At 36.4% G+C, this 24,621-nt stretch overlaps 1 protein-coding gene across 1 annotated transcript in view; it reads left to right on the top strand.

Annotated features, from left to right (window-relative positions):
- si:dkeyp-69b9.3 (myocardin-related transcription factor A) overlaps window positions 1–24,621 on the top strand; it is a 39,707-nt gene that overhangs the window by 2,117 nt on the left and 12,969 nt on the right. The window contains exons 2-5 of the mRNA XM_057833144.1: window positions 3,491–3,599; window positions 20,566–20,619; window positions 20,696–20,751; window positions 20,843–20,915. Of these exons, the coding sequence (XP_057689127.1) occupies window positions 3,545–3,599; window positions 20,566–20,619; window positions 20,696–20,751; window positions 20,843–20,915 (238 nt within the window). The 5' untranslated portion in view covers window positions 3,491–3,544. The remainder of the gene's footprint in view (window positions 1–3,490; window positions 3,600–20,565; window positions 20,620–20,695; window positions 20,752–20,842; window positions 20,916–24,621) is intronic.

The raw sequence follows: 24,621 nt of genomic DNA, 5'->3' as shown, positions 1-24,621 counted from the left end.
TTGCCCTAAATATAAACTAAACTTTATTATTTTTACTGTTTTCAATCTTTAATTTGGTTAAATGTTTTTTTTCATTGATTGCACGGCGACCTTGAGTGCCAGAGAGGCGCCTTCAAATAAAATGTTTTTATTATTATTATTATTATTATTATTATTATTATTATTAAGCCTGTAAATTGGGAGCAAACCAGTCCAAAACCTGGTCTAAAAAGCCACTTTGCCTAGATTTAATAAGCGTCAGACTCTGCATTTCATTACCTTCGCCGAATCCTTTAGACTTACTCACAGAACCCCTGAGGTTCGATCGAACCCAGGTTAAGAACCACTGCTCTAGAAGAAACTAGTCAATTTTAATGATTCCCAAACAGTTTCATTTCTTATTTTCTGTTGAATTATAGTATTATGTGGTTTTTCCTTTAATAGAGTCCTTGATACAAAAGACACTTTTTTGTGTTTGTTTTGTTTTTAGGACGTGGCTGAAACATAATAATGGCATTTTACATTATTTTAAAGTGACTTTACTAAAAACTGCTTGTTCAAGAGAAATTTCTCGCTAGACTAAAGAACAACGCTTGCCTTGATTTAAAATATTTTGTACGTAGATATAATACTTAATACACATAAGCATATATTCTTTATCCTCTGGCAAAAAAACACAATTAGAAAAATATACTGAGTTACTTACAGTAGTTGGGGAAACTTTTCTTCCCATGTGTTTGCATTATTAGATTGCACTGCCCCCTACTGGCAAAGTTACACTCGAGAAGAAACTACGTAGTTTTTAATGATTCACAAACAGTTTCATTTTTTATTTTCTGTTGAATTATGGAATTAAATGTTTTTTTGTTTTTTTTTCTAATTTTTTATAGAGTCCTTAATATACCAGAGATGGCACTTTTTTGTGTTTTTTGTTTTGTTTTTAGGATGTGGCTGGAACATAATAATGGCATTTTACATTATTTTAAAGTGAAAAACAAAGTCTTACGAGTTTTGAGCACGGTCATGTAAGAAATTAAACACAGATCTCAAGGCACCACTGTTATTCTTCTTCCAAGCAAACTTTACTAAAAACTGCTTGTTCAAGAGAAATTTCTCACTGGACAAAAGAACAATGTTTGCCTAGATGTAAAATGCTTTCTACGTAGATATAATATTTAATACACATAAGCATAAATTCTTTATCCTCTGGCAAAAAAAAAAAAAAAAAAAAAAAAAAAAAAGATACTGAGTCACTTACAGTAGTCGGGAAACTCTTCTTCCTCAGTGTTTGCATTATTAGATTGCACTGCCCCCTATTGGCAAAGTTACACTCGAGAAGAAACTAGTCAGTTTTTAATGGTTCACAAACAGTTTCATTTCTTATTTTCTGTTCAGTTATGTAATTATGTTTTTTTTTCTAATTTATTTATAGAGTCCTTAATATAACAGAGATGGCACTTTTTTGTGTTTTTTTGTTTTGTTTTTAGGACGTGGCTGGAACATAATAATGGCATTTTACATTATTTTAAAGTGAAAAACAAAGTCTTACGAGTTTTGAGTTAGGAGCACGGTCATGTAAGAAATTAAACTCAGATCTCAAGGCACCACTGTTATTCTTTTTCCTAGCAAACTTGACTAAAAATTGCTTGTTAAAAAGAAATTTCTCGTGAGACAAAAGAACAATGTTTTCTACGTAGATATAATATTTAATACACATAAGCATATATTTTTTTATCCTCTGGCTAAAGCTGACAGTAGTTGTGAAATTTGCTAGTATCTGCAAAATTGTATTATACTGCCTCCCAATTGTATTATACTGTCCCCCAGTGGCGAAAAAAAAAGCACACCAGAAAGACATCCAGTTAATTTTTTTATTCATGAATTTGTTAACTCATTCATTCCCAGCCATTTTCACCGGTGCAACCCCCTTCGCTCCTGGCCGTTTTACTGGGTTTTGACTGATTTTGAAAGGCCCACAGATAATTCTGTTCTATTGCTATATAAACATGGAACCCACCAAAAGAAAGATTAGACTCTTTTCTCTCTGCAGAAAAAAGTAAGTTCATATCTTTTTCCATTCTTTAGAAATCAGCATTAGAAAATAGCTTAGTTTGAGCAATTTTCCAATTTCTGATGAAAAAACAGAGAAATTCAGCTTTTTGTGAAAGCATACATTTCAATCATAACTTTGACTTTAACACAGCTATTTTTTGCTTTAGTTACATCCCAAACATCTGAATAATGTTTTCCTGTTACAAAATAACATAAACAACAAGACAAATAGAGCTTTTGATAATAAAGTAACAATTTATTTACACAAAACTAACAGAGATGACGCTGTTGTGGCGGCGACAGCCGGGTGAACTTTTCCCTCATCGCGGCTTGTCTCATATAGATGGATTTTTTTAGAATCTCTGCGGGGTCTGCTCGGCGAGCAGCACGGACTCAACGGCATTGTCCGCTGCACTGGTGGTCCCGGTCGTTCTGCTGGGTCGTCCAGCGCCTGGCATCCCGAGCGTCCTCTATGTTGTTCTCCATGCGGTCGTCTTCCGCCGGCCGTTCGTTGCCATTGAGTCGGGTTGCGGGTCTTACCAAATGCGCTACTGCCATCCAGTGGCCAGTTTTATTGCTGTAAAATAAATTTTCAGCTTTGTGCTTTTGAGCTAAATTGAATCAGAACCCAGATATGTCTCTTGTAAAACAAAAAACGTAAAAGACGTATAAATACGTCTTTGGGACACTGAAACAATTAAAAATAGAACGTATTTATACGTTTTTGGGAGCAAATGAGTTAATTTTATAACCTATTTTAAAAATTATTTAATCTTGGTAATTATTTTACATTGTCTTAACAAACAACTATATTTAGTCCTTAAAAATATATATGACATATTTTTGTTGATTTTTAGGGTGTGCCCGCAACTGGTTAATGGCATTTACCTTTATTTAAATGTGGGATAAAAGGATTTTGAGTTATGAGCAAAAGAACAATTTAAACTCGTTTCTCAAGGCACCACTGTTAATCTTCTAAGCGAACATTACTATAGAACTGCCTTCTGTGGAGAAATTTCTCAATGGACAAAAAAAAAATGTTAGGCTTGATTTAAAATATTTTGAATGCATATTTAGAAAATTTTTTGATCAGTTTAATTAGATTGGACATCCATCCATGTCAATGCCAATTCAGTCTGCATTGAACGTTTCGCTTTATTTCCTGTTTTTCTATCACAAGGCACATTTGTTTAATGCTGTCAGAGCGTCGCTTTCATTTCTCCTTTTTCCTCGTCGTAATGGTGCGTGTCGTTATTAGCGGCGACGGGCGGGCCCGGGTGACACACTGTGATCATGACGGGCCGTCTACTGAGACGACCGCCAATGCCAGGCTTGGCTTTCTAGGTCTTTGCGTCTCAATGTGTTTGCGTGCGTGCGTTTGGTGTGCCTCCATCAATATGGCTTTGTGTCTATCAGTGGATTTTCAAGCACACAGCATTCTTTACCGTTTTCCCTGCAGTGACAGACGCAAGAAGAAGAAGGGGTTTTATTTGTCCCTGCGGAGAGAGAAGCCATGACGCTGCTGGCCTCCGAGAGGTCACTCCTCATCCGGAACAAGTTCCGCTCAGGTGAGTAGTGAGAGCGGAGTGAGAGATGCAGAATTTAGATATGTGAATTCGCCAATTATGAGATGTAACTGTTTGCTGTTGACGGCCAAAAGACGTCCAATCAATTTTGATTGGGAGAGGCTGGCAGCGAATGAACGCTGTTACTGAAATGTACAGTGGGGCAAATAAGTATTTAGTCAACCACTAATTGTGCAAGTTCTTCCACTTGAAAATATTAGAGAGGCCTGTAATTTTCAACATGGGTAAACCTCAACCATGAGAGACAAATTGTGGAAAAAAAAAACAGAAAATCACATTGTTTGATTTTTAAAGAATTTATTTGCAAATCATGGTGGAAAATAAGTATTTGGTCAATACCAAAAGTTCATCTCAATACTTTGTTATGTACCCTTTGTTGACAATAACGGAGGCCAAACGTTTTCAGTAACTCTTCACAAGCTTTTTACACCCTGTTGCTGGTATTTTGGCCCATTCCTCCATGCAGATCTCTGCTAGAGCAGTGATGTTTTGGGGCTGTCGTTGGGCAACACAGACTTACAACTCCCGCCACAGATTTTCTATGAGGTTGAGATCTGGAGACTGGCTTGGCCACTCCAGGACTTTGAAAAATTATTCTAACGAAGCCTACTTCTTTGTTGCCCTGGCTGTGTCTTTGGGATCATCGTCATGCTGAAAGACCCAGCCACGTCTCATCTTCAATGCCCTTGCTGATGGAAGGAGATTTTCACTCAAAATCTCTCCATACATGGCCCCATTCATTCTTTCCGTTAGACAGATCAGTCGTCCTGGTCCCTTTGCAGAAAAACAGCCCCAAAGCATGATGTTTCCAGCCCCATGCTTCACAGTGAGTATGGTGTTCTTCGGATGCAATTCAGTATTCTTTCTCCTCCAAACACGAGAAGCTGTGTTCCTACCAAAAAGTTTTATTTTAGTTTCATCGACCATAACACATTCTCCCAGTCCTCCTCTGTATCATCCAAATGCTCTCTAGCGAACCGCAGACTGGCCTGGATGTGTACTTTCTTCAGCAGGGGGACACGTCTGGCAGTGCAGCATTTGAGTCCCTGGCGGCGCATTGTGTTACTGATAATAGCCTTTGTTACTGTGGTCCCAGCTCTTTGTAGGTCATTCACTAGGTCCCCCCGTGTGGTTCTGGGATTTTTGCTCACCGTTCTTGTTATCATTTTGACGCCACGGGGTGAGATCTTGCATGGAGCCCCAGATCGAGGGAAATTATCAGTGGTCTTGTATGTCTTCCATTTTCTAATAATTGCTCCCACAGTTGATTTCTTTACACCAAGCGTTTGACCTATTGCAGATTCAGTCTTCCCATCCTGGCGTAGGTCTACAATTTTGTCTCTGGTGTCCTTCGACAGCTCTTTGGTCTTGGCCATAGTGGAGTTTGGAGTGTGACTGAGTTGGAGTGTGACTGAGTTGTGGACAGGTGTCTGTTATACCGATAATGAGTTAAAACAGGTGCCATTAAAACAGGTAACGAGTTGAGCCTCGTTAGACCTCGTTGGACCTCGTTTGAAGAAGTTATAGCTCTTTGACAGCCAGAAATCTTGCTTGTTTGTAGGTGACCAAATACTTATTTTCCACTCTAATTTGGAAATAAATTCTTGAAAAATTAAACAATGTGATTTTCTGTTGTTGTTTTTTTCCCCCCACATTCTGTCTCTCATGGTTGAGGTTTACCCATGTTGAAAATTAGAGGCCTCTCTAATCTTTTCAAGTAGGAGAACTTGCACAATTGGTGGTTGACTAAATACTTATTTGCCCCACTGTAATTAGTTTTGATCGATGGTGAAAAAAGAGTCCATTCTTTCATCTTGTGGTTTCAGAGTTAACGCTGTAAAAAAAAAAAATTGGGAGAATTTTAAATTTCATGTCAACCAATTTCACTAAGTTATCAAGGTTTGATGGAAAACCCTACCTCACGAGAGTCATAGAGGTGCTGGAACCAATCTCAGCTAACTATGGGCAATAGGCGGGGTACACCTTGAATTGGTCGCCAGCCAATCGCAGGGCACAAGGAGACGAACAACCATTCGTGCACACGCTCATACCTAGGGACAATTTATAGTGTTTAATATCAGCCTACCATGCATGTTTTTGGGAAGTGGGAAGAAACCGGAGTACCCTGACACCATGCTTGCTACTGGGTCACGTTGAATAAGGCACTATTGGAACAGAAAAGTTAACTGTTGACGGAGAAGGCATTACTATGGCGCAAAAATGTTTTTTTTTTTTTTTTAAATACAAAAACAGCAGGGGTGAAAGTGGCTAGAATTTCTTGCCAGAACTCCCCGAGGTGAAGGTCGCCACGGAGTCAGAAATTGTATTTATTTATTTTTTCATTTTTTAGGGGGGGGGGGGGTCAAACCTCTTAAACTACTGAAATGCAAAGAAAACTGTTTTAGCACAGTTATTTCTATAATACATACAAAAACTGATTTTCATTCAAAATTCTATTTTTTTCAACGATTTGCAGAATAAAAGTTAACAAAAAAACAGCAATAACCCCAACCTCCATCTCTTAATTTGTATTTTCCCTCATTTCCTCACATACTAAATGCCAAATCTCAATTTTAACTACTTAAGAACATAGGATATATATTAAAATTGAAGTTAATGTAAACTTTTACTTTAATAATAAATATATAAGTAACATACATTCAGAAAAAAAGTACAAATGACTTACATTATGCAGAGTGAAATGGAATATTTTTTTGAAGATTGCGCAAACATTGAATTTTTAATCATAAGGAAATGAATAAGTTGCCAAACATAAATGAAAAAATATTAGTCCAAAGTGCACATTGACAGCTAAGATGTTCTGAACTTCCCCATCAGAGTAAATAAAACTTAACATGATAAATAAGTCTCCTCAACTCTTTGGTTGCTCTTAAAGATTTGATCCATTTTATGTTGCATTGCTCTTTTTTTGTCGCATCTATTCAACAAGCTTTTTTTGTCTTTTTTTCACTGTTCCAGAAAACATGCACATTTGAACCAATCAGAGCTAACCATCTCTGCTGACCACATGTCAGTATGTCAGCCAATTGCACGGATAACTGAGTCCAAGCATTTTGCCTTGCTGCGTGCATTAGCACATTGACGTGACTCATCATCGTCAGACTCAGATAACTGCAGCAGCTGGGGAAACTCCCATGCCGTCCGTGGAATAAAATCAATAATAAATATTGGTGGAAACGGATTACCCTACACAAGCAATTTATTATGCTTGTTGTTAACACTTGTATATGTAAATCTGATGTTGGTAGATTGTTTTCTTCTTGGAGCTGAAATGCATGTACGGCAGCTGAGCTTTTTTTTTGTTTTGTTTTTTAAACATACTATTTTGGCAGTTGCTGTCATATTTTCGGAATCAAAAACCGTGTACCGGAACAGCATTCCGGCCCTGAATCTTATACAGGAACTATGTTCTGGCCCTGAATCTTATACCAGAACTGCGTCCCTGACCGTTCTGGCCCACTTTCACCCCTGAAAAACAGTGAAATTTTATAAAATTCAATTCGGTAAATAAATAAAAATGAAAATAAAATAAAATTAAATTCCATTATTGATTGGTTATGATGATAGTTCTACAATAGTGCCCAACGAGGAAAAGTTAGCTGCAGATTTAGACCGTGTTGTCCAGAAAGGAAGTCTTATGTATCTTCAAATAGGTAAGACATGCTTGCATTGTAGCCATATTATTATATGTTGTTGCCTTTGAGCTTGCACAGTGCAGAGTTTATCCATGTGCAAAACTGTTAAACCGAGGCTTACGTATTGGCCCTTTTAGTTTTCAAAGGTGTTCGTGTGTCATTGCGCCGTCTAGCTGCGGAGATTTGCATTATAATACAAGGGCACTTTTATTTCCAATGCAAACCTCCAACGCACACTGTAAATGAAATAGAACACTGTCTTTGTAGTAGCCTAGTAGTAGTATGTAAACTATCAAGCATCCGTGTTTACTGCCATTGTGCACGCCTTGTATGGAAAAAACATGCGAGCATGAAATATTTTGACCGAAACGGCTGTTTTTGGATGGTAAAAGCTGAAGAAAATCCTCAGCACCCCCTGCTGTGAGTGACTTCAAACGCCCTTGCTTTGATCTCGGAACTGTGAGGCATATGTGCTAACCACTCTGCCACTGTGCCACCATAAAAAATATCAAGTTTCAGTTTCAACACATTTTTAAAAAATTGGACTTTAGTATAAGTAAATATATAATAAGTAACTCCAAGTGGTGATAAGCAGTGGCAACGGAGAGTGCAAACAATTGAGCTAAACACCCTGGTTGACTAATTGATAGCATGCTCTCTTTTAAAGGCATCAGGAGTGAGGGTCAGGTTAAGTTCACACAACCCATCATTTTTATTTCAATGACCCACAAACCTGATCATGCAAGTAACGTCTAACTGCATTAATTAAATTCACAATATTAACATGGTGACTTAAGTTAGAAGTTACTTTCGCACATAAGCGGCTTTTAAGGGGGGGTCAGGGGGCCCATGCCCCCCCCGGTGGCCGAAAAGTGTCATTGCATGAAACTGACTTTCCTATATTAGTATACGTATATAAAACGTATATAAACACAAAAAGGATTGCTTCAATCAAATAAAACTTTTTCAATGAAAAATTAAGTGTTCAAAAGCAAATTTTTCGATCTCAAATATTTTTTCGCATTTGAAAACGTTTTCTATGATTGTAATTCTTCTTTTTTTAGTTGAAGTGATTTTTCTTTTTGAAAATATATATTTTTTGAAGCAACTTATTTTTTGATTGAATAAGACAAAAACGTCCTAGCCAAAATGTGCCCCAAACACAAATCAACATTACTTCAATCAAAAAACTTGCTTCAATCCCCCCCAAAAATCATAGAAAAATAGCTTTCACATGCATTCTTCTGAGTTTCAAATTTATTTTTGCATTTACATTTTTTTTTGATTGAAGCGACTTTTTTTAAATTGAAAATATATATTTTGATTGAATCAACTTTTTTTTATTAAAGCAATTTTTTTGGATTGAATAATAAAGACACAAATCCACCTCCATATGGCTCCACCCAGGGGATACAATTTTTGACTGGGGTAACTACATTGGCACGACACTGGCGGGCGTACGATATTCAATGGTTGACGATCTTGGCAAAAAGTATTGCCTAAGCAGCCTGATTTAGAATTCCCCTCAAGAATGATGGGAAACATGTCAACCTATTATTTCTAAATATTCTTGTAAATTAATTTGATTGCTGACACTGTGTCTCGGGGTCATCAACATGTTGTGCCCCCCCTGCCCAAAAAGTCAAATTCCGCCTATGCTTTCGAAAACTTAAGAATTTGAATAATGCCTACTCAGAACCTCTAGTTAGCATCAGTGTTGTTTTCGTCAACAAGGACGATAATGAAAATATTTAGTCAACGAACAATTTTTTTCATGACGATGACGAAACAAAACGTAACAAAAGCCAGTTTTCGTCTGACAAGATGAGAACGAGACGAAAATGCGCAATAGTTTTCTTTACATTTTCACAATTTGTGACATTTTATGTGTAGTTAGCGTGATGTGCTGATGTCCTGTCTCCAGGCTTGCACAAATGGTAAAATTTGCTTTCTTATCTTGGTCAGAGAGAATATGCAATGTTACCTTAGTCTTTAAAGGTCTGTGCTGAGTAATCGTCCCACACTAAATGTAACTCGTTGCGTTAGCATACCATTCGTGTTGGCGTTAGCATTAGGCTAATGCTAACAGCAAGCATCCTCTTAAACCCATCGCTAAGTTTTTTTTAGGGCTGTCAAATGATTAAAATTTTTAATCGAGTTAATCACAGCTTAAACTTTAATTAATCGTAATTAATTGCAATTCAAACCATCTATAAAATATGCCATATTTTTCTGTAAATTATTGTTGGAATGGAAAGATAAGACGGATATATACATTCAACATACTATACATAAGTACTGTATTTGATTATTATAACAATAAATCAACAAGATGGCATCAACATTATTAACATTCTGTTAAAATGCTCCATGGATAAAGACTTGTAGTTCTTAAAAGATAAATGTTAGTACAAGTTACAGAAATTTTATATTAAAACCCCTCTTAATGTTTTTGTTTTAATAAAATTTGTAAAATTTTCAATCAAAAAATAAACTTGTAGCTCGCCATTGTTGATGTCAATAATTACACAATATTCATGGTGCTGAAACCCATAAAATCAGTTGCACCCAAGCGCCAGCAGAGGGCGACAAAACACCAAAAAACACAAGTAACAAGTGGACATGACACTGCTGTCATTTCAATCTGTTTGCGCAGGGCATGTGCGTTAAATGCGTCAAATATTTTAAGGTGATTAATAAAAAAAAATTAATTACCACCCGTTAACGCGATAATTTTGACAGCCCTAGTTTTTTTACATGCAGCTCGTTCCGTCCAAGTGAGTATAACTGATTGAAAATAATGTTTTCCTGCGGATTGTGTATTATCACCAGGAAGTTGGTGTTGTCCTTGTAGATGCTCCGATATTTGCTCGTCTGTCAATGTTCATTTGAAAAAGTTGGAATTATTTATTTATTTATTTTTGGAGTCAATTTTTAAACGAAAACATTTTTAGTAAACGTCGACTAAAACTAAACGAAATTAGTCTTGAGTTTTCTTCAACAAAAATTAGACGAAGACAAACATTTTGATAACTAAAATATGACTAAATATTATTGTTCAAAAGACTAAGACTAGGATGAAAATTAAAAGGGCTGTCAAAAACAACACTGGTTAGCATGACTAATAGGAAGTTTTATTATTATTACAGTGTAAATATGATAATGGCCTTTAGGTATTAGTCAAAAAGCTCTCTAATGGCTTGCAGTATTGTGAAAATAGGAGTTCAAATACAATCTCACGGCGAGTAGAAGACGTTTTGCTAGGTTTTTTTTTTTTTTTTTTTTTATATCACGTTTCACTTTGAGCGTCCAATCTGAAGATAAAATAACGCTGATGTCATTGACGGTCAGTGGTCTGACTCCAATTTCAAATCTACTAGTTGGGAGAACAGTATGTCAACTACGTCAACTTAAAGCCAGCTCTATTCATTCCGAAGACCCTAGGCGGATTAGACTTACAACCTGTGGATGCTGAAATCTGACTGGATGAAGAAAATCAAACATCCACATATACTTTTCTGAAGCAATGCAATAAAAAGTTACTAAATAAAGGGAAAATGCTGTTGGGATTAAATGAAAAATAACTGAGCGTTAATAAGTATATGTTAGGCAGTCTTGTCCTCAAGACCACAACATCTGACACCAGAACTTCAAGAGACCAAGGCAAGACCCTCAAAATATGGTTTTGAGACATTGAGATGCCGTTATGTCATCTTAATTTATTTTTCAAGTAGAAGCTACAGTGAACTGGAAAAAAACTAGGGCTATCAAATTTATCGCATTAACGGGTGGTAATTAATTTTTTAAAAATTAATCACGTTAAGATATTTGACGCATTTAACACATGCAAGGAATGTTGAACACTATGCAGAACATACTGTATACCATTTGCAGCCACTACTAATACTACTACTAATCATGGTTGCCCAACTTCCTATCAAGCATTTGAGGGGAGCAGGAGACAATACTTTTTTAACATGTTTAATTCAACACAACACAGATCATACTGTATACCATTTGCTGCCACTACTAACAGTCATGGTTGCCCAACTTCCCAAAATGCCTTTGGGTGGAGCAGGAGAAAATGTTTTTTTATAACACGCTTAATTCAACACAACGCAGAACATACTGTATACCATTTGCTGCCACTACTAACAGTCATGGTTGCCCAACTTCCCTACATGCATTAGGGTGGAGCAGGAGACGATATTTTTCTTAACAGCTTAATTGAACACAATGCAGAACATACTGTATACCATTTGCAGCCACCACTGACAGTCATGTTTGCCCAACTTCTCATGCATTTGGGCGGAACAGTTAAGTCGCAACAGTATTATTTAGTGAAAGCACAACAAAAATAATATTCCTACCTCTCAAAAAAAATAATGTTCACAAAAAGAAAAGCGCTCAATGAAAAGAGTACTGGCATTCCCAATCAAAATAGCTATGCAAAATACACATAAAACCTACTCAGACTTTGCCTTGGCTAGATCTCTAATTTAAAACTCGCAATTGACACCTTGTAGTGTATTTCAATCACTACCTTAAGTAGTTAAAGACCCTGTGGAAGAACAGCAGGGAGCCCATATGACGTCCCGCTCGGCGACGTCAACAATGGCGAGCTATTAGTTTATTTTTTGATTGAAAATTTTACATATTTTATTAAAACGAAAACATTAAGAGGGTTTTTAATATAAAATTACTATAACTTGTACTCAAATGTATCTTTTAAGAACTACAAATTCTTCTATCCGTGGATCCCTTTATCAGAAAGAATGTTAATAATGTTAATGCCATCTTGTGAATTTATTGTTATAATAACCAAATACAGTACTTATGTACAGTATGTTGAATGTTTATGTCCGTCTTGTGTCTTATCTTTACATTCCAACAATAATTTACAGAAAAATATGGCATATTTTACAGATGGTTTGAATTACGATCAATTACGATTAATTAATTTTTAAGCTGTGTTTAACTCGATTAAAAAATTTAATCGTTTGACAGCCCTAAAAAAAATCTAAAATATACAATACATAAAGTATGTCATTGTTTGAAGTACTGATTGTGTTGGTCAACACAAAGCGTTGACGACTCAACCTTCACATCAACCACATTCCCAAAATTCCACCGGCTTCTTTTTACGAGACCTTCCTGGCGCTGCTGTCTGGTAAGCGAGCAGCTGTCATCTTTCGGGGAGGAGGAAATGACATCACGGTCTGGAGGCTGTCCCCAAGGTGTATCCACACCTGCTGGAAAACGTGATTCCTGGATTGAGGGGTGGGTTTAAGGGGGCACAGGGGGAAGAGGAGGAGGCTTGGCAGCTGCTCTGTGTACGCCATCGTGCGTGTATGGGAGGTGAACGCCATGACCGGAATAACACTTTGATTGCATCCTCTCATCGGGATGATTGGCGCAACACGTGTTGCTTTAAACTAGGTTTCATCATAGATAAAATCCTGCCTATAGGATGTAGTGTGAGTTAAATCTATACTCGCTCGTCATTCCACACAAATGTCAACTCAACTATGAAATTGTCAAGATAAGCGTGGTAATCCTCATTGAAGTGATGCCAAAAAATTGTGGAATTATTTAATGGGAAAATATTTCAGAAAATTACTGTTCTTAATATTTTTTTTTCTGTTTTCAATATATTACACAATTACAAATCTCCGATTATATTTATTCTCAAAGAGTGGTAAAAGTATCACGACTACTACTAGTGGTAATTAAAAGAATTGCTAGTGCAATTATTTTTTTTAAATAAACGCATTTTAAAAAATATGTTTGCATATAATTTTGATGAGATGTTGGCTTTTTCTGTTAAATTTTTAAGTGCAATGCTTTAAAATGTAATTATAATTTTTTTATTGTGATTTACTGTTTTTTAACACTAGAAAACCCAGCAGAGGCCAACTCGGCCTTTCTCAAGTCAAATACGCCTGATATTCTCCTAATATATCCTCCTTCTCACTACACAAACTCAGCCTGTAACTGTTTTTCCTCAAAGTTTTTACACATTTTATTGGACCAACTTCAGACATAATGACCACAATTCATGCTCCATGCCCCTGATTCAGTCCTTCTAAATTATAGACACAATCCCTGCTTAACACTCAAATTGCAGTTCTAAAACGCTATATTTCAAAACAATGTACACATTTGGGCCATTTTTTCCATTTTTGTGTGTAGTGTAGGAGAAGTGTGTTAAAATATGTGTAATAAGTACAAAACGCCATAAATAAATGTAAATAAATAAATGTAGCTTGACTTGAACTGACGCGAACTATCACATGAATAGTTCAACAGTGGTGTGTTCCCTTCCGTTTGGGCCACATACCAACACAATGTACTATATCTAGTAATTGCATTTCCATATAAACAGCTGTTGTCAGTCGGACAATGACTTGCCAATTCAAAAGCATTTGGGTTATTTTGGCCACCTCTGGGTTTTTCCAGTGGGTAAGCCATTTCGGGCATTGCTTGAGACTATTAGGAGTACCAGCATTCTCTGGGACTTTTAGTGTTAAGAACAGAGCTAATTGTTTCAGTGTCATTGTTTTGAAATGTTTTCATCTCCTTTTTTTTGTATTATTTTGAATTAGTTCTTGTAAAATTGTGTTTATTTCTCACTCTCTCTCATTTTTAATTGACAGAATGTTGACCTTTTTCTCGTAGTAGTACGACTTAGCGGTTTGGCAATGTAGGCGTTTTAGTTTAATAAACCTTTACTCCATTCCATTAAGTTGGTTAAAATATGTAGACATGATTGCATTAAGTTAAGAAAACTGTGGAGATATTTTCTTAGTATATTTTGTTTTGCATTTCCAGTTAGTATTCTTACTTAAATCTCGCTTATTTATATAGATTTTTTTGTCTTGCAATATTCTGACCATATTCGTGTAAATGAAGGGGTCGTTTTTAACCAAAATATCAAAATTATACTGACAAAATACGTTTTGTGGAAATATTTGAGCTCAGTTATTGTCATTTTTCTATATTGACATTTTTCTTGTTTTTGGAGTATTATTGCTCTTATATGAGGTCTAACTTTAAAAATAGAACCGCTCTAATTTTTTTAATGAATATTTAAAGCAAAACTTGGTAACTTTTTCAGTTTTGGTCGATTTTAGCGACACAGGTTTACAAAAGCGGTAGTGTTTTGCCATGGACTTCATAATGTATTGATGGGACATGGGGTGCGGGGCTGATAAATAGGGGGCCTGCAGTGCTGACGAGGCCGTCATAGCTGACCGAGTGGAATTACAGACAAAGAGTTTTTTTCATTGAAAATTCTTGTGAATAAATGCTTAAATCCACGAATTCTATATAGAAATGGATGTAAAAAAACACAAAAAAAAACATGCAAAAAAAACATGCAGTTAGCATTTATTTTACGAAAATTTTGCGAACTATGATGCCAATGCACTATGGGCTAATTCCTCCCATTGATTTTATTCACAATATTTTAAAATGCACATATGCATGGCATGAAAAATTACCTTGAATCCTCGAACAGATCACTTCTGAGACAATCCTTCCTGTTTGTATGCGGTACAGCTTTCGTAGTTTTTCAACAGAAATCCGGCGTTAAATTGCTGCGTGCGTGTGTTTTTATAATAATATTAATAATACATTTTATTTATTGAATAGCTCCTCTTTATGTGGGCGGCCTCCTACTTGAATGCGAGGTGCAGTGCATGACCAATCTGACCTGTCAATACCATTATGAAGTCTATGCCACAATATCAAAATTATACTCACAAGTTTTTTTGTGGAAATATTTGAGCTCAGTTATTGACATTTTTCTATATTGACATTTTTATTGTTTTTGGAGTAGTATTCCTCTTACATGACGTATAACTTTAAAAATACAACCGCTATAATTTTTAAATGAATATTTAAAGCAACACTTGGTAGCTTTTCAGTTTTGGTCGATTTTAGCGATGCCAGTGGACGAAAGCGGTAGTGTTTTGTGGTTCTGTCTATATAATTAATGGGGAATGGGGGAAGTGACGTACAGTAAAGCAGTCAGCGCATTTGTAGTTTTTTTGCAGGGTCACTGCACATTTCTAGCAAGCAAATATAATACTTTTAAAGAAAATTTTAAGACCTCTCAGTATAAAAAAATAAGACCACTACTACAGAACAAATACATATGGTAAAAAAAGCAACAAAAAACAAAAAAAACCATAACACACACTCTAGGAAAGGATTTTAACCCTGTAAGGTCTGGGCCTATTTTGTCTGATTTTGCATGCCTTTGAAGTTGCCTTTATATTTCAAAGAAAGAATTGTTTACGATGGCCTGGTTTGGTCCCTTTTTTTGTGACACCTTGAACTTTATGTCCAAACTGTTGTTTCCTTCACTGACCAATTATAAATCATCATTTTGGGCCCAAAAAGACCAAAAATTCCAAAATCGTTTTGTCAAAATTTTTAATATTGATGTCCAATTGACAACCAAACATGCGTAACGAACCGTTTTGAAACTTTGTAATATTTATTCAACATGTTAGGATGAACATTCAACCAAAAAATTTTAGAATAAATAGTCTTATATTTGACAATTCAACATAAACAACAGGTAAAGCCATAGGCGTTTTTTGCCTTTATACATGCTCTAGTCAAAACAGGTCATATACAGCAGACCAAACAGTGAAGAACAGTGAAAAAATATATACCATCTAACACAAAAAGTGTTTAGAGGCCATCTCTTTATGAGTTCAGGTATTGCGGCCCATCACCTGATGAAAACTATGTACACACAATCAAGCTTCTTGAACACACATTTATATACACAAATTGAGAAGACTGAGTGTGGGGGAAATATATATATATATAACATTGGGAAAAAAAGTATTTTCAAAAATATTTACAATAAACAAGTTACATTTTTTTCAGGCATGCCACTCCAAAAAGCAGTTTCGTCCTGGAATTAGACACAGGGCTACATCACACAGCCCACACTTCCATGGGGTGTCGGTCCTCTTTCCACCCTTCCATTTTCATTTCACTTTACTTTCATTGTCACTATAAATGTAAATGAAAAAAAGTCAGTATTTATGAAAATAATAAAGTATAAAATAAAAATATATACAGCAATAAATAATAATGGAAATCTATATGTATGACAATAGAAAGAATACCATAGCTGAATATATGCTACATCCCTAATCTTCATAGAGAAAGAAGAACACCACAAATTATAAATTCCTGCCTGGGATACACATAGTGCACGTACGACTTTGATCTGGTATGCACATTTTATTATTATATACACAAACACACACTTATATTGCATCAAAATTAACTTTGTCTTGCAATATCAAAAGAAACTTTCAAAAGAAACTTTTTCAGCATAAAAAAAAAAAAAGTGAGTTGGCTTACCTCTGCTCGTCGATGGCGTCACCCACGTGTTCAAATCCGTCACTATCTTCACTCGAGGACTCTTCCGAAGAAGACGATGATGACGAATTTGGACCATCCTCTTCCTCAAGTTGATCAAAAAGCACAATTGCTTGCGCTAAATTTAGTTTTCCGTTCATTCTCAAAGTCACACAAAGTCGCTGCTCGATCCAAACGGCCGTCGCTCGCCACCTTGCTGCTTCAGAACACTCCTCCCTCTCGTTCGGTGGAACCTCGCACGGCAGTTATATTTATAAAAAAAAACGCATTTTGTGCTTCCACTGTGACTTTGAGAGGGTTCGTTTGATTTGTGTTTTTTTCATGGCGCTTCCGTTTTGAAAAAGGACAAGAAATGATGGAAATATAGACATAAACAAATGATCCATGCAGCATTTTAATGTTTTTTTGAGAGGACAATAAAACTATAAAACTTAAATGACATTATCTCACGTTTTAGTTGGTCGATTGACTTTAAATAATAACGAGAGTAAACCGCAGCTTCCGCACTTTAAAACGAGACCAACCAACGGCATGTGGGTGACGGAATTAAAACGTGAGGGCGCTTCAAAGACGACGTGCGCTGAGGACGCGCCGGCGCGTCCTTCGACTCTCAAGGGTTAAAGGTCAAAGGATTAAAAAAAATATATATATAAATCAGTGCATCTTAAGTTCACAAAAATCCGGGAACATTGGAGTGGTGTCGCCTAATAGTTTGCAGCACCCACAGTATTTCTGCCTTTAGCGTAGCAGTTGGGACGAATGCAGCGGGAACCGGGCCGGATTCCTGCGCTATTAGATACAGCTGATGGAGGCACTCTATTTTTATGGCATCTTGATAATAAGGCTGGCTAAATAAGTAACGTTCGCGCGAAAAAAGACATATGTTAGGTTACCCAGATGGAATTTAATACCTCCCATGTGAAATTTAATGACATACCTAAAAAAATAGCGAAATATAATGCTTTTTAAAACCTTCAAAAACACATATTGTAAATAAGGCCTTTTAAGACTTTTTAACTCATTCACTCCCAGCCCTTCGCTCCCGGCCGTTTTACTGGATTTTGACTGATTTTGCAAGGCCCACAGAAAATTCTGTTCTACTGCTATATTAACATGGAACCCACCAAAAGAAAGATTAGACTCTCTTCTTACAGCAGAAAAAAAGTAATCTCATATCTTTTTCCATTCTTTAGAAATCAGCATTAGAATATAGCTTAGTTTGAGCAATTTTCCAGTTTCTGATGAAAAAACTGAGAAATTGAGCTTTTTTTGAAAGCATACATTATACATACATACATACATGCATACATACATAACATAAACAACCAGACAAATAGAGCTTTTGATAGCAAAGTAACAATTTATTTACACATAACTAACTGAGAGATGATGCTTGGTGGCTGTGACAGCGGGTTAAACTTTTCCCTCATCCTTGCTTGTCTCGTAAAGATGGATTTTTTTTTTAGTCTTTCCTTTGTGGTGACCACTGCCTTGTTCGCCTGGGGGACTTGTGTTCCTGTGGGAGAACTGGTTTGGCCATGTGCGTTTCCGTGCGGGATACTGGATGGTGCGGAGGACGCGAGCGGCGAGCACGGCGGCGCGGGCTCTGCTCGGCTAGCAGCACGGACTCAACTATGCTGCACTGGTTGAATCGGGTTGGGGGTCTTACCAAATGCGCTACTGCCCTCTAGTGGCCAGTTTTATTGCTTTAAAATGGGTTTTGAGCTTTGTGCATTGTATCTTATATCAGGGGTCCCCAACCTTTTTTGCACCACGGACCGTTGTTATTTGGGTCTTTTTTTCAGGGACCGGTGTTCTGACAAATTTTGCAACCCATCAAAAATTGCAACGATGCAGTTCTGCGCATGCACGTAACGTTAAACATAGCCGCAAAATGCGCAAATGCAGCGATTCCAAAGTAAACACTACAAACTTTCTTGAAAGAAAGGAATATTAACTTACGTTTGATCATGGAAGGACTTGTAGAAAAGTTCTCCTCAGATACATCCTGCCATGTCAGCTGCACACAACTGCACACCGCTCTCACCATTAACAACTTCGCCTTGTCGTTAAACAGAAGCCCTCTTCACAAAGATACGATGTAGGAAATTGTAGCAAGGTTTTCAATGCTCTTGTAGTGATGTCAGGATATTCCAGAATGACTTTAATCCAGAACCTCGGTAGAGTTGTTATTTCAAATGTACGCTTAATAAGGTCGCCGTCATTTGCGATCTCCACAAGTTGATCTTCCTGTTGCACAAACATGTCGAATCACTCGGTTTATTCACAAACGGGTCACTAATCCACTCCTTCGCAGTTCGTGGGTCTTCGAGGTTGTAGGCTCGTCAGGTGCCCTTTTCGCCGTAAAAATATCTCCAAAGACGTCTGTTTTTCAGTCATCTTCGCTCGTGTGGGGGCCAATTATTTCCGAGAACAAATGTGCTGCGCCCGCGGCCTAGCAATACGTTATTATCGAGGACAAGCACACATAGATATATTATATACACAAACAAGATGTACTACTAGCGGTCCAATCAATGGATTTCTATGACGCCATTCTAATCTATCCCGTAGTATTATATCTAGAGTAGACAGAGATATTGGTGTGTTAAGCAGGGGCATAGGGTTAATTCAGCCAGAATGCGATCATTATTAAATTATTATTTCTGTGCGGCCCGGTAGCAAATGCGCCACGGACTGGTACCGGTCCGCGGCCCGGCAGATGGGGACCGCTGTCTTAGATACATTGGAACCTATAGATACCGATTGTCAAAAAAAAAAAAAAATGCAAAAGACGTATAAATACGTTTTTGGGACACTAAAGCAATTAAAAATACAACATATTTATATGTTTTTGGGAGCAAATGAGTTAAGGATCTGCTGAGACCATGTTTTGTGTGGCAGGGTTCCTGCCACCCTCCTCAAAGTTACATAGTGCCGGTGAAAGAGATAAAAGATGTGTCATTGAACTACTTGTCAGTTGACATATTATCACAAATGTTATGAAAATATCATAGGTTGAAAAGTTACCTAGTGTTGCTCTAACATGACTACATCATTTCAATGTTGGTTAAGATGGTGGTACTTGGATGACTTTATATCATTTGGGTGGCACTTGGCATTCAAATTTTGAGAACCACCATGCTAAGTTGATATTTGGTAGTCAGTTTGGAAAATATTCAAACTGAAATTCTATGTTTTACGAGACCTGTTTCACTTTTCATCGAAGAACGCTCACGTCATCAACTTGATCCTGTCCAACCCTTTTTATTTTTCACCCCCAGCTTTGGCACCACTCCATTACGTAACGTGTGCCAATACTCATATACTGTACAGACTTTAGAACAATCATCGAGCCTCTTTTTCACCCGGGTTGGATGATTAAACTCAAGCAAAAGAGGCTTCCTCACTTTTCCTCAATTTGCTTGAATTTTGTCTTGCATGAAGTCGACGGGATGATTCAAATGCAGCAGGGATGACGTGAGGAAGGCCACGCATGAGAGGCTGTGACAGCTGAAAGGGGGATGGGGGGGCTGACTGAAATAGACGAGTGAGAGAAATATAGTTACAGGCCTCTAACGCCTACCCCGGGTAGACCTACCCTCGGTCGGGTCTCACTCAAATGTATCATTAGCTTCACCTGTTTGTGTGTGTATGTGTGTTCAATGTTAATAGACATATTGCAAGTGTGTGCATGTGCAAGCGTAGGAAAGTCATTAGGTAACACATGCGAGCTTCTCATCTTCTCTCGACTCCTCTTTCTCTGTCAAGTGTGATTTATTGATTGGACTGCTGTTTACTTGTCATTCCTCAAAGAGCTATTAAAGCAAACGATCATCCCGCCAATGCAAATGCATTCTTCTTTTTTTTGGGGTGTCTTTCAGTGCTGCAGTTGAGGATTCAGAACCGAAAGCAGAGTGAAATTAATGCAGAATCGGGTAGGTTTTATACAAAACTAAACAACACAATAGGGAAATAATTATGCTCACGTGTTTCGTTGTCTTGATATGCCAGGTTTGAAATCATCAAGTTCACCCAAAAAAGAACAAAAAGACAAAAGTGAAGCTGCGGTGAGTAGCGTTTTGTTTTATTGTCAGTGCACTGATGTAGCAAATTGAATATTATGTCTGTTTGGTTTGACTTTGCTGTCTCCGGACGCAGCATCTACCCGACAATGGCGCCGGGAGACATCACAAGACGCCCCCTAGTGGAGTCACAGCTGTAACTGTGCAAGGTGATGCCCGGATAAACCTATGCAACACAACACAATGTCACACACTTGAACGCAAAGTGTGAACACGTGGTCAGCTGTTACTTGAAAACAAATGTGACCCGTTCCTCAAACAGCCTGACAACACATGGACACCAATCAGACCTGTTACTCACATCACACGTGCCCGTTTTCGAATCTTCAACTCTTTATAGGGTAAAGTGACAATTTTTGGGAATTAAAAAACAAAAATTTAACCTTATAAAGACCCGGCGTCCAAATACGTAGGCCACACTTTTAACACTTGGTGTACAGGTGTGGTCTACATGACTCTAAAAACGTGTTGTCCACATATGTGGAACTCATTGGCTGCCATTGACTGTGGCAGACGTCCACTACCAGCCCCTCGCAGTTTAAATGTTTTGAACATATACAGTGGGGAGAACAAGTATTTGATACACAGTCAATGGGAAAACCCATTGGCAGTGTATCAAATACTTGTTCTCCCCACTGTACAAGTGGTAAACTAATTTAAATTCAAGAATGGCTGAAAATAGCTACATGATTGAACGTCTGTGATTGACAATAGAATCTAGAAAAAATATTTATATATATTAATTAGAGATGTCCCGATCGATCGGCATCCTGATCGATCGGGTCCGATCACGTCATTTTCGGAATCGGCAGAAAAATATCGGACATGCCTTTTTTTTCAATATATATATATTTTTTAAATAAATCGTTTTCTAATTGTATTTAACGTTACAGACATAATATGTTACACTCATCCAGAGTCTTTAGTTTAGGCTTAAGGTAGGGTTATCAAATTTATCCCGGTAACGGCAGTAATTAATTAAAAAAAATTATCACGTTAAAATATTTAACGCAATTAATGCATGCGCTGCACGGCCCACTCACGCATTGTCGCATTCAATCGGTAATGGCGCTATTTTACCTATATATAGAACTAGAAGGCAGCATAAAATGAGTAGAGTGAATTTTGGCAGCCTTTGGAGCCTTTTTTTAATTGGCTAAAGCCTTACAATCCCTCTCCCGACGATTACAAACATCGTGGGAAGCAATGTGGGGAAGAAAGGCAGTAATTGATCTTTTTCTTAACACCATATGTTATTTCCCAACGCAGAGAAGATATATCAATTGGTACCACTACGCACAGTCATGGGTGCCCTTCCCATCATGCATTTGGGCAGAACCGATGGCTACAGTATCATTTACTGAAAGCTCAACAAATACACTAGATGGCAATATTTAGTCTCAATATACAAAGTCACATTTATCCTTTAAGAATTACAAGTCTTTCTATCCGTGGATCCCTCTCACAGAAAGAATGTCAATAATGTAAATGCCATCTTGAGGATTTATTGTCATAATAAACAAATACAGTACTTATGTACTGTATGTTGAATGTATATATTCGTCCAAGTTTTATTCTTTTTTTTCTTAATGCATTGCCAAAATGTATATGATCGGGAAAAATTATCGGGAATGATTGGAATTTAATCGGGAGCAAAAAAAAAAAACAATCGGATCGGGAAATATCGGGATCGGCAGATACTCAAACTAAAACGATCGGGTTCGGATCCAGAGCAAAAAAATCGGAACAACCCTAATATTAATCATTATTACATTTTTCATATTATTTGTTAATATAATTTTTCATGAATAAATATGTGGATAAATTCATACAATTTTGATAAAAACAAAATACAACTAAAATGAATAAAAAGATAAATACAGAATGTATTGACACCCAACAACACTCTGATGTTGAAAATGTGATGTCCACATCTGAGGACATTGGGTCTCAATTAACTCATTAACGCCAATAGACATTCATTCTCTAACAACCCTCCCAGTTTAAATGGATTGGACGTCTACTAGAGACAAACTAATTTATATTTAAAAATGATAAGAGCCACACGACTGGATGTCAATCATCATCAATGGCACTGAAAGAGTTGAAATCATATTATTTTAAATTATTAGTCATTATTGCATTATTCATATTATTTTTATATCACTTTTCATGAATAAATAAAATTATGCAGAAATAAAGTGTTGATAAAAACAAAATCACGGAAATACAATTAAAGTGAACAAAAAAATATAAATTCTGCAAATGAACCTCAACACTCTGAAGTAGATATAAAAAATATATATTCATAGTATTTAAAGCAACACTAGGTAACTTTTCAACCTTTATAAAATATTTTCATAACATTTGTGATGATATGTCGACTGACAACTATACAGTATATATCTTGAGGGGGTCTGTATCACTTTTCACTGACGCTAATTACCGTATTGGCCCGAATATAAGACTGCCCTGATTATAAGACGACCCCCTCTTTTTCAAGACTCAAGTTTGAAAAAAGTCTTTTTGAACACCAAATTAATTTTTATACAGAAAATAATTACAGTACATATGAAACAATTCATTGTAACAATATATTTGAGAGAGAGAAAAAAACATTATTTTGCCTCATTCAAATCTTAATATCTGAACATTTAAATATGTAAACTAAAGTGCAATCACATTCGTAAATGAATGGCTTCTGGTTTTTGAAATGTAAATAAACCAATCTATTGTGATAAAACAACAAAATTGCAATAACTGCATTAACCATCAAAGTGAAGTCCAACTGTAACTGTAGTCTTCAAAACATCTGAATAAGGAAAATATTGCAATAAAATAATGCAAACTGGTTAAACTTGAGAGTCGCAGAGATCTGTCATGACAGAACACCGCTTCAATGATATCTGGCGCCATCTAGCGTCGTGAATATATAACGGTATAACGTCTAGACCGCGAATATAAGACGACCCCCACTTTTTCAGTCTTATTTCAATGCAAAAAACACCGTCTTATATTCGGGCAAATACGGTAGATTCACGGATGGCTGAAAATAGCTACATGATTGGACGTCTTTTTCTTTGTTTGTTTGTTTTTTTTTTTTAAATACAAATATGAATAATTATTGTATTTTTCATATTCTTTTTTAATATCATTTTCTTATGAATAAATATGTGGATAAATTCATACAATTTTGATCAAAACAAAATACAAGTAAAATGAATAAAAACCTAAGTACAGAATGTATTGACTGCCATTAACACTCTGAAGTTGAAAATATGATGTCCCCATATGTGGACATTGGGTCTCAGTTAACTCATTGACTTCCATTAACGGCAATAGACGTTCATTCACTGACAACCCTTCCAGTTCAAATGGATTGGACGTCTACTAAAGACAAACTGATTTAAGTTTAAAAAAATAAGAGCCACATAACTGGACGTCTTTCATCATCAATGGCACTGAAAGAGTTGAAATTATATTATTTTAAATCATTAATCATTATTTCATTATTCATATTATTTTTATATACATTTTTGTGAATGAGTAAAAATGATGAATAAAGTGTTGATAAAAACAAAATTATTGTAATACAATTAAAATGAATAACAACAAACAAATACATTCTGCAAATAAACCTCAATAACACTCTGAAGTAGATTTTAAAAAAATCATATTATTTAAAGCAACATTAGGTAACTTTTGACTTTTATAAAATATTTTCATAACATTTGTAATGATATGTCAACTGACAACTAGTTGAATGACACAAGTCAATGTGAACGCTTTCGTGCAAAATCTGCAAAGATGACAGACAGAGCAACAAAAGAGACAAAAAGTTTTGTCTGAGGAGGA

Source organism: Corythoichthys intestinalis, chromosome 4 (assembly GCF_030265065.1).
Source record: "Corythoichthys intestinalis isolate RoL2023-P3 chromosome 4, ASM3026506v1, whole genome shotgun sequence".
NCBI classification, from domain to species: Eukaryota; Metazoa; Chordata; class Actinopteri; order Syngnathiformes; family Syngnathidae; genus Corythoichthys; species Corythoichthys intestinalis.
The sequence above is the reverse complement of the archived record's forward strand: the minus strand, read 5'-3'. Positions and strand labels throughout refer to the sequence as shown.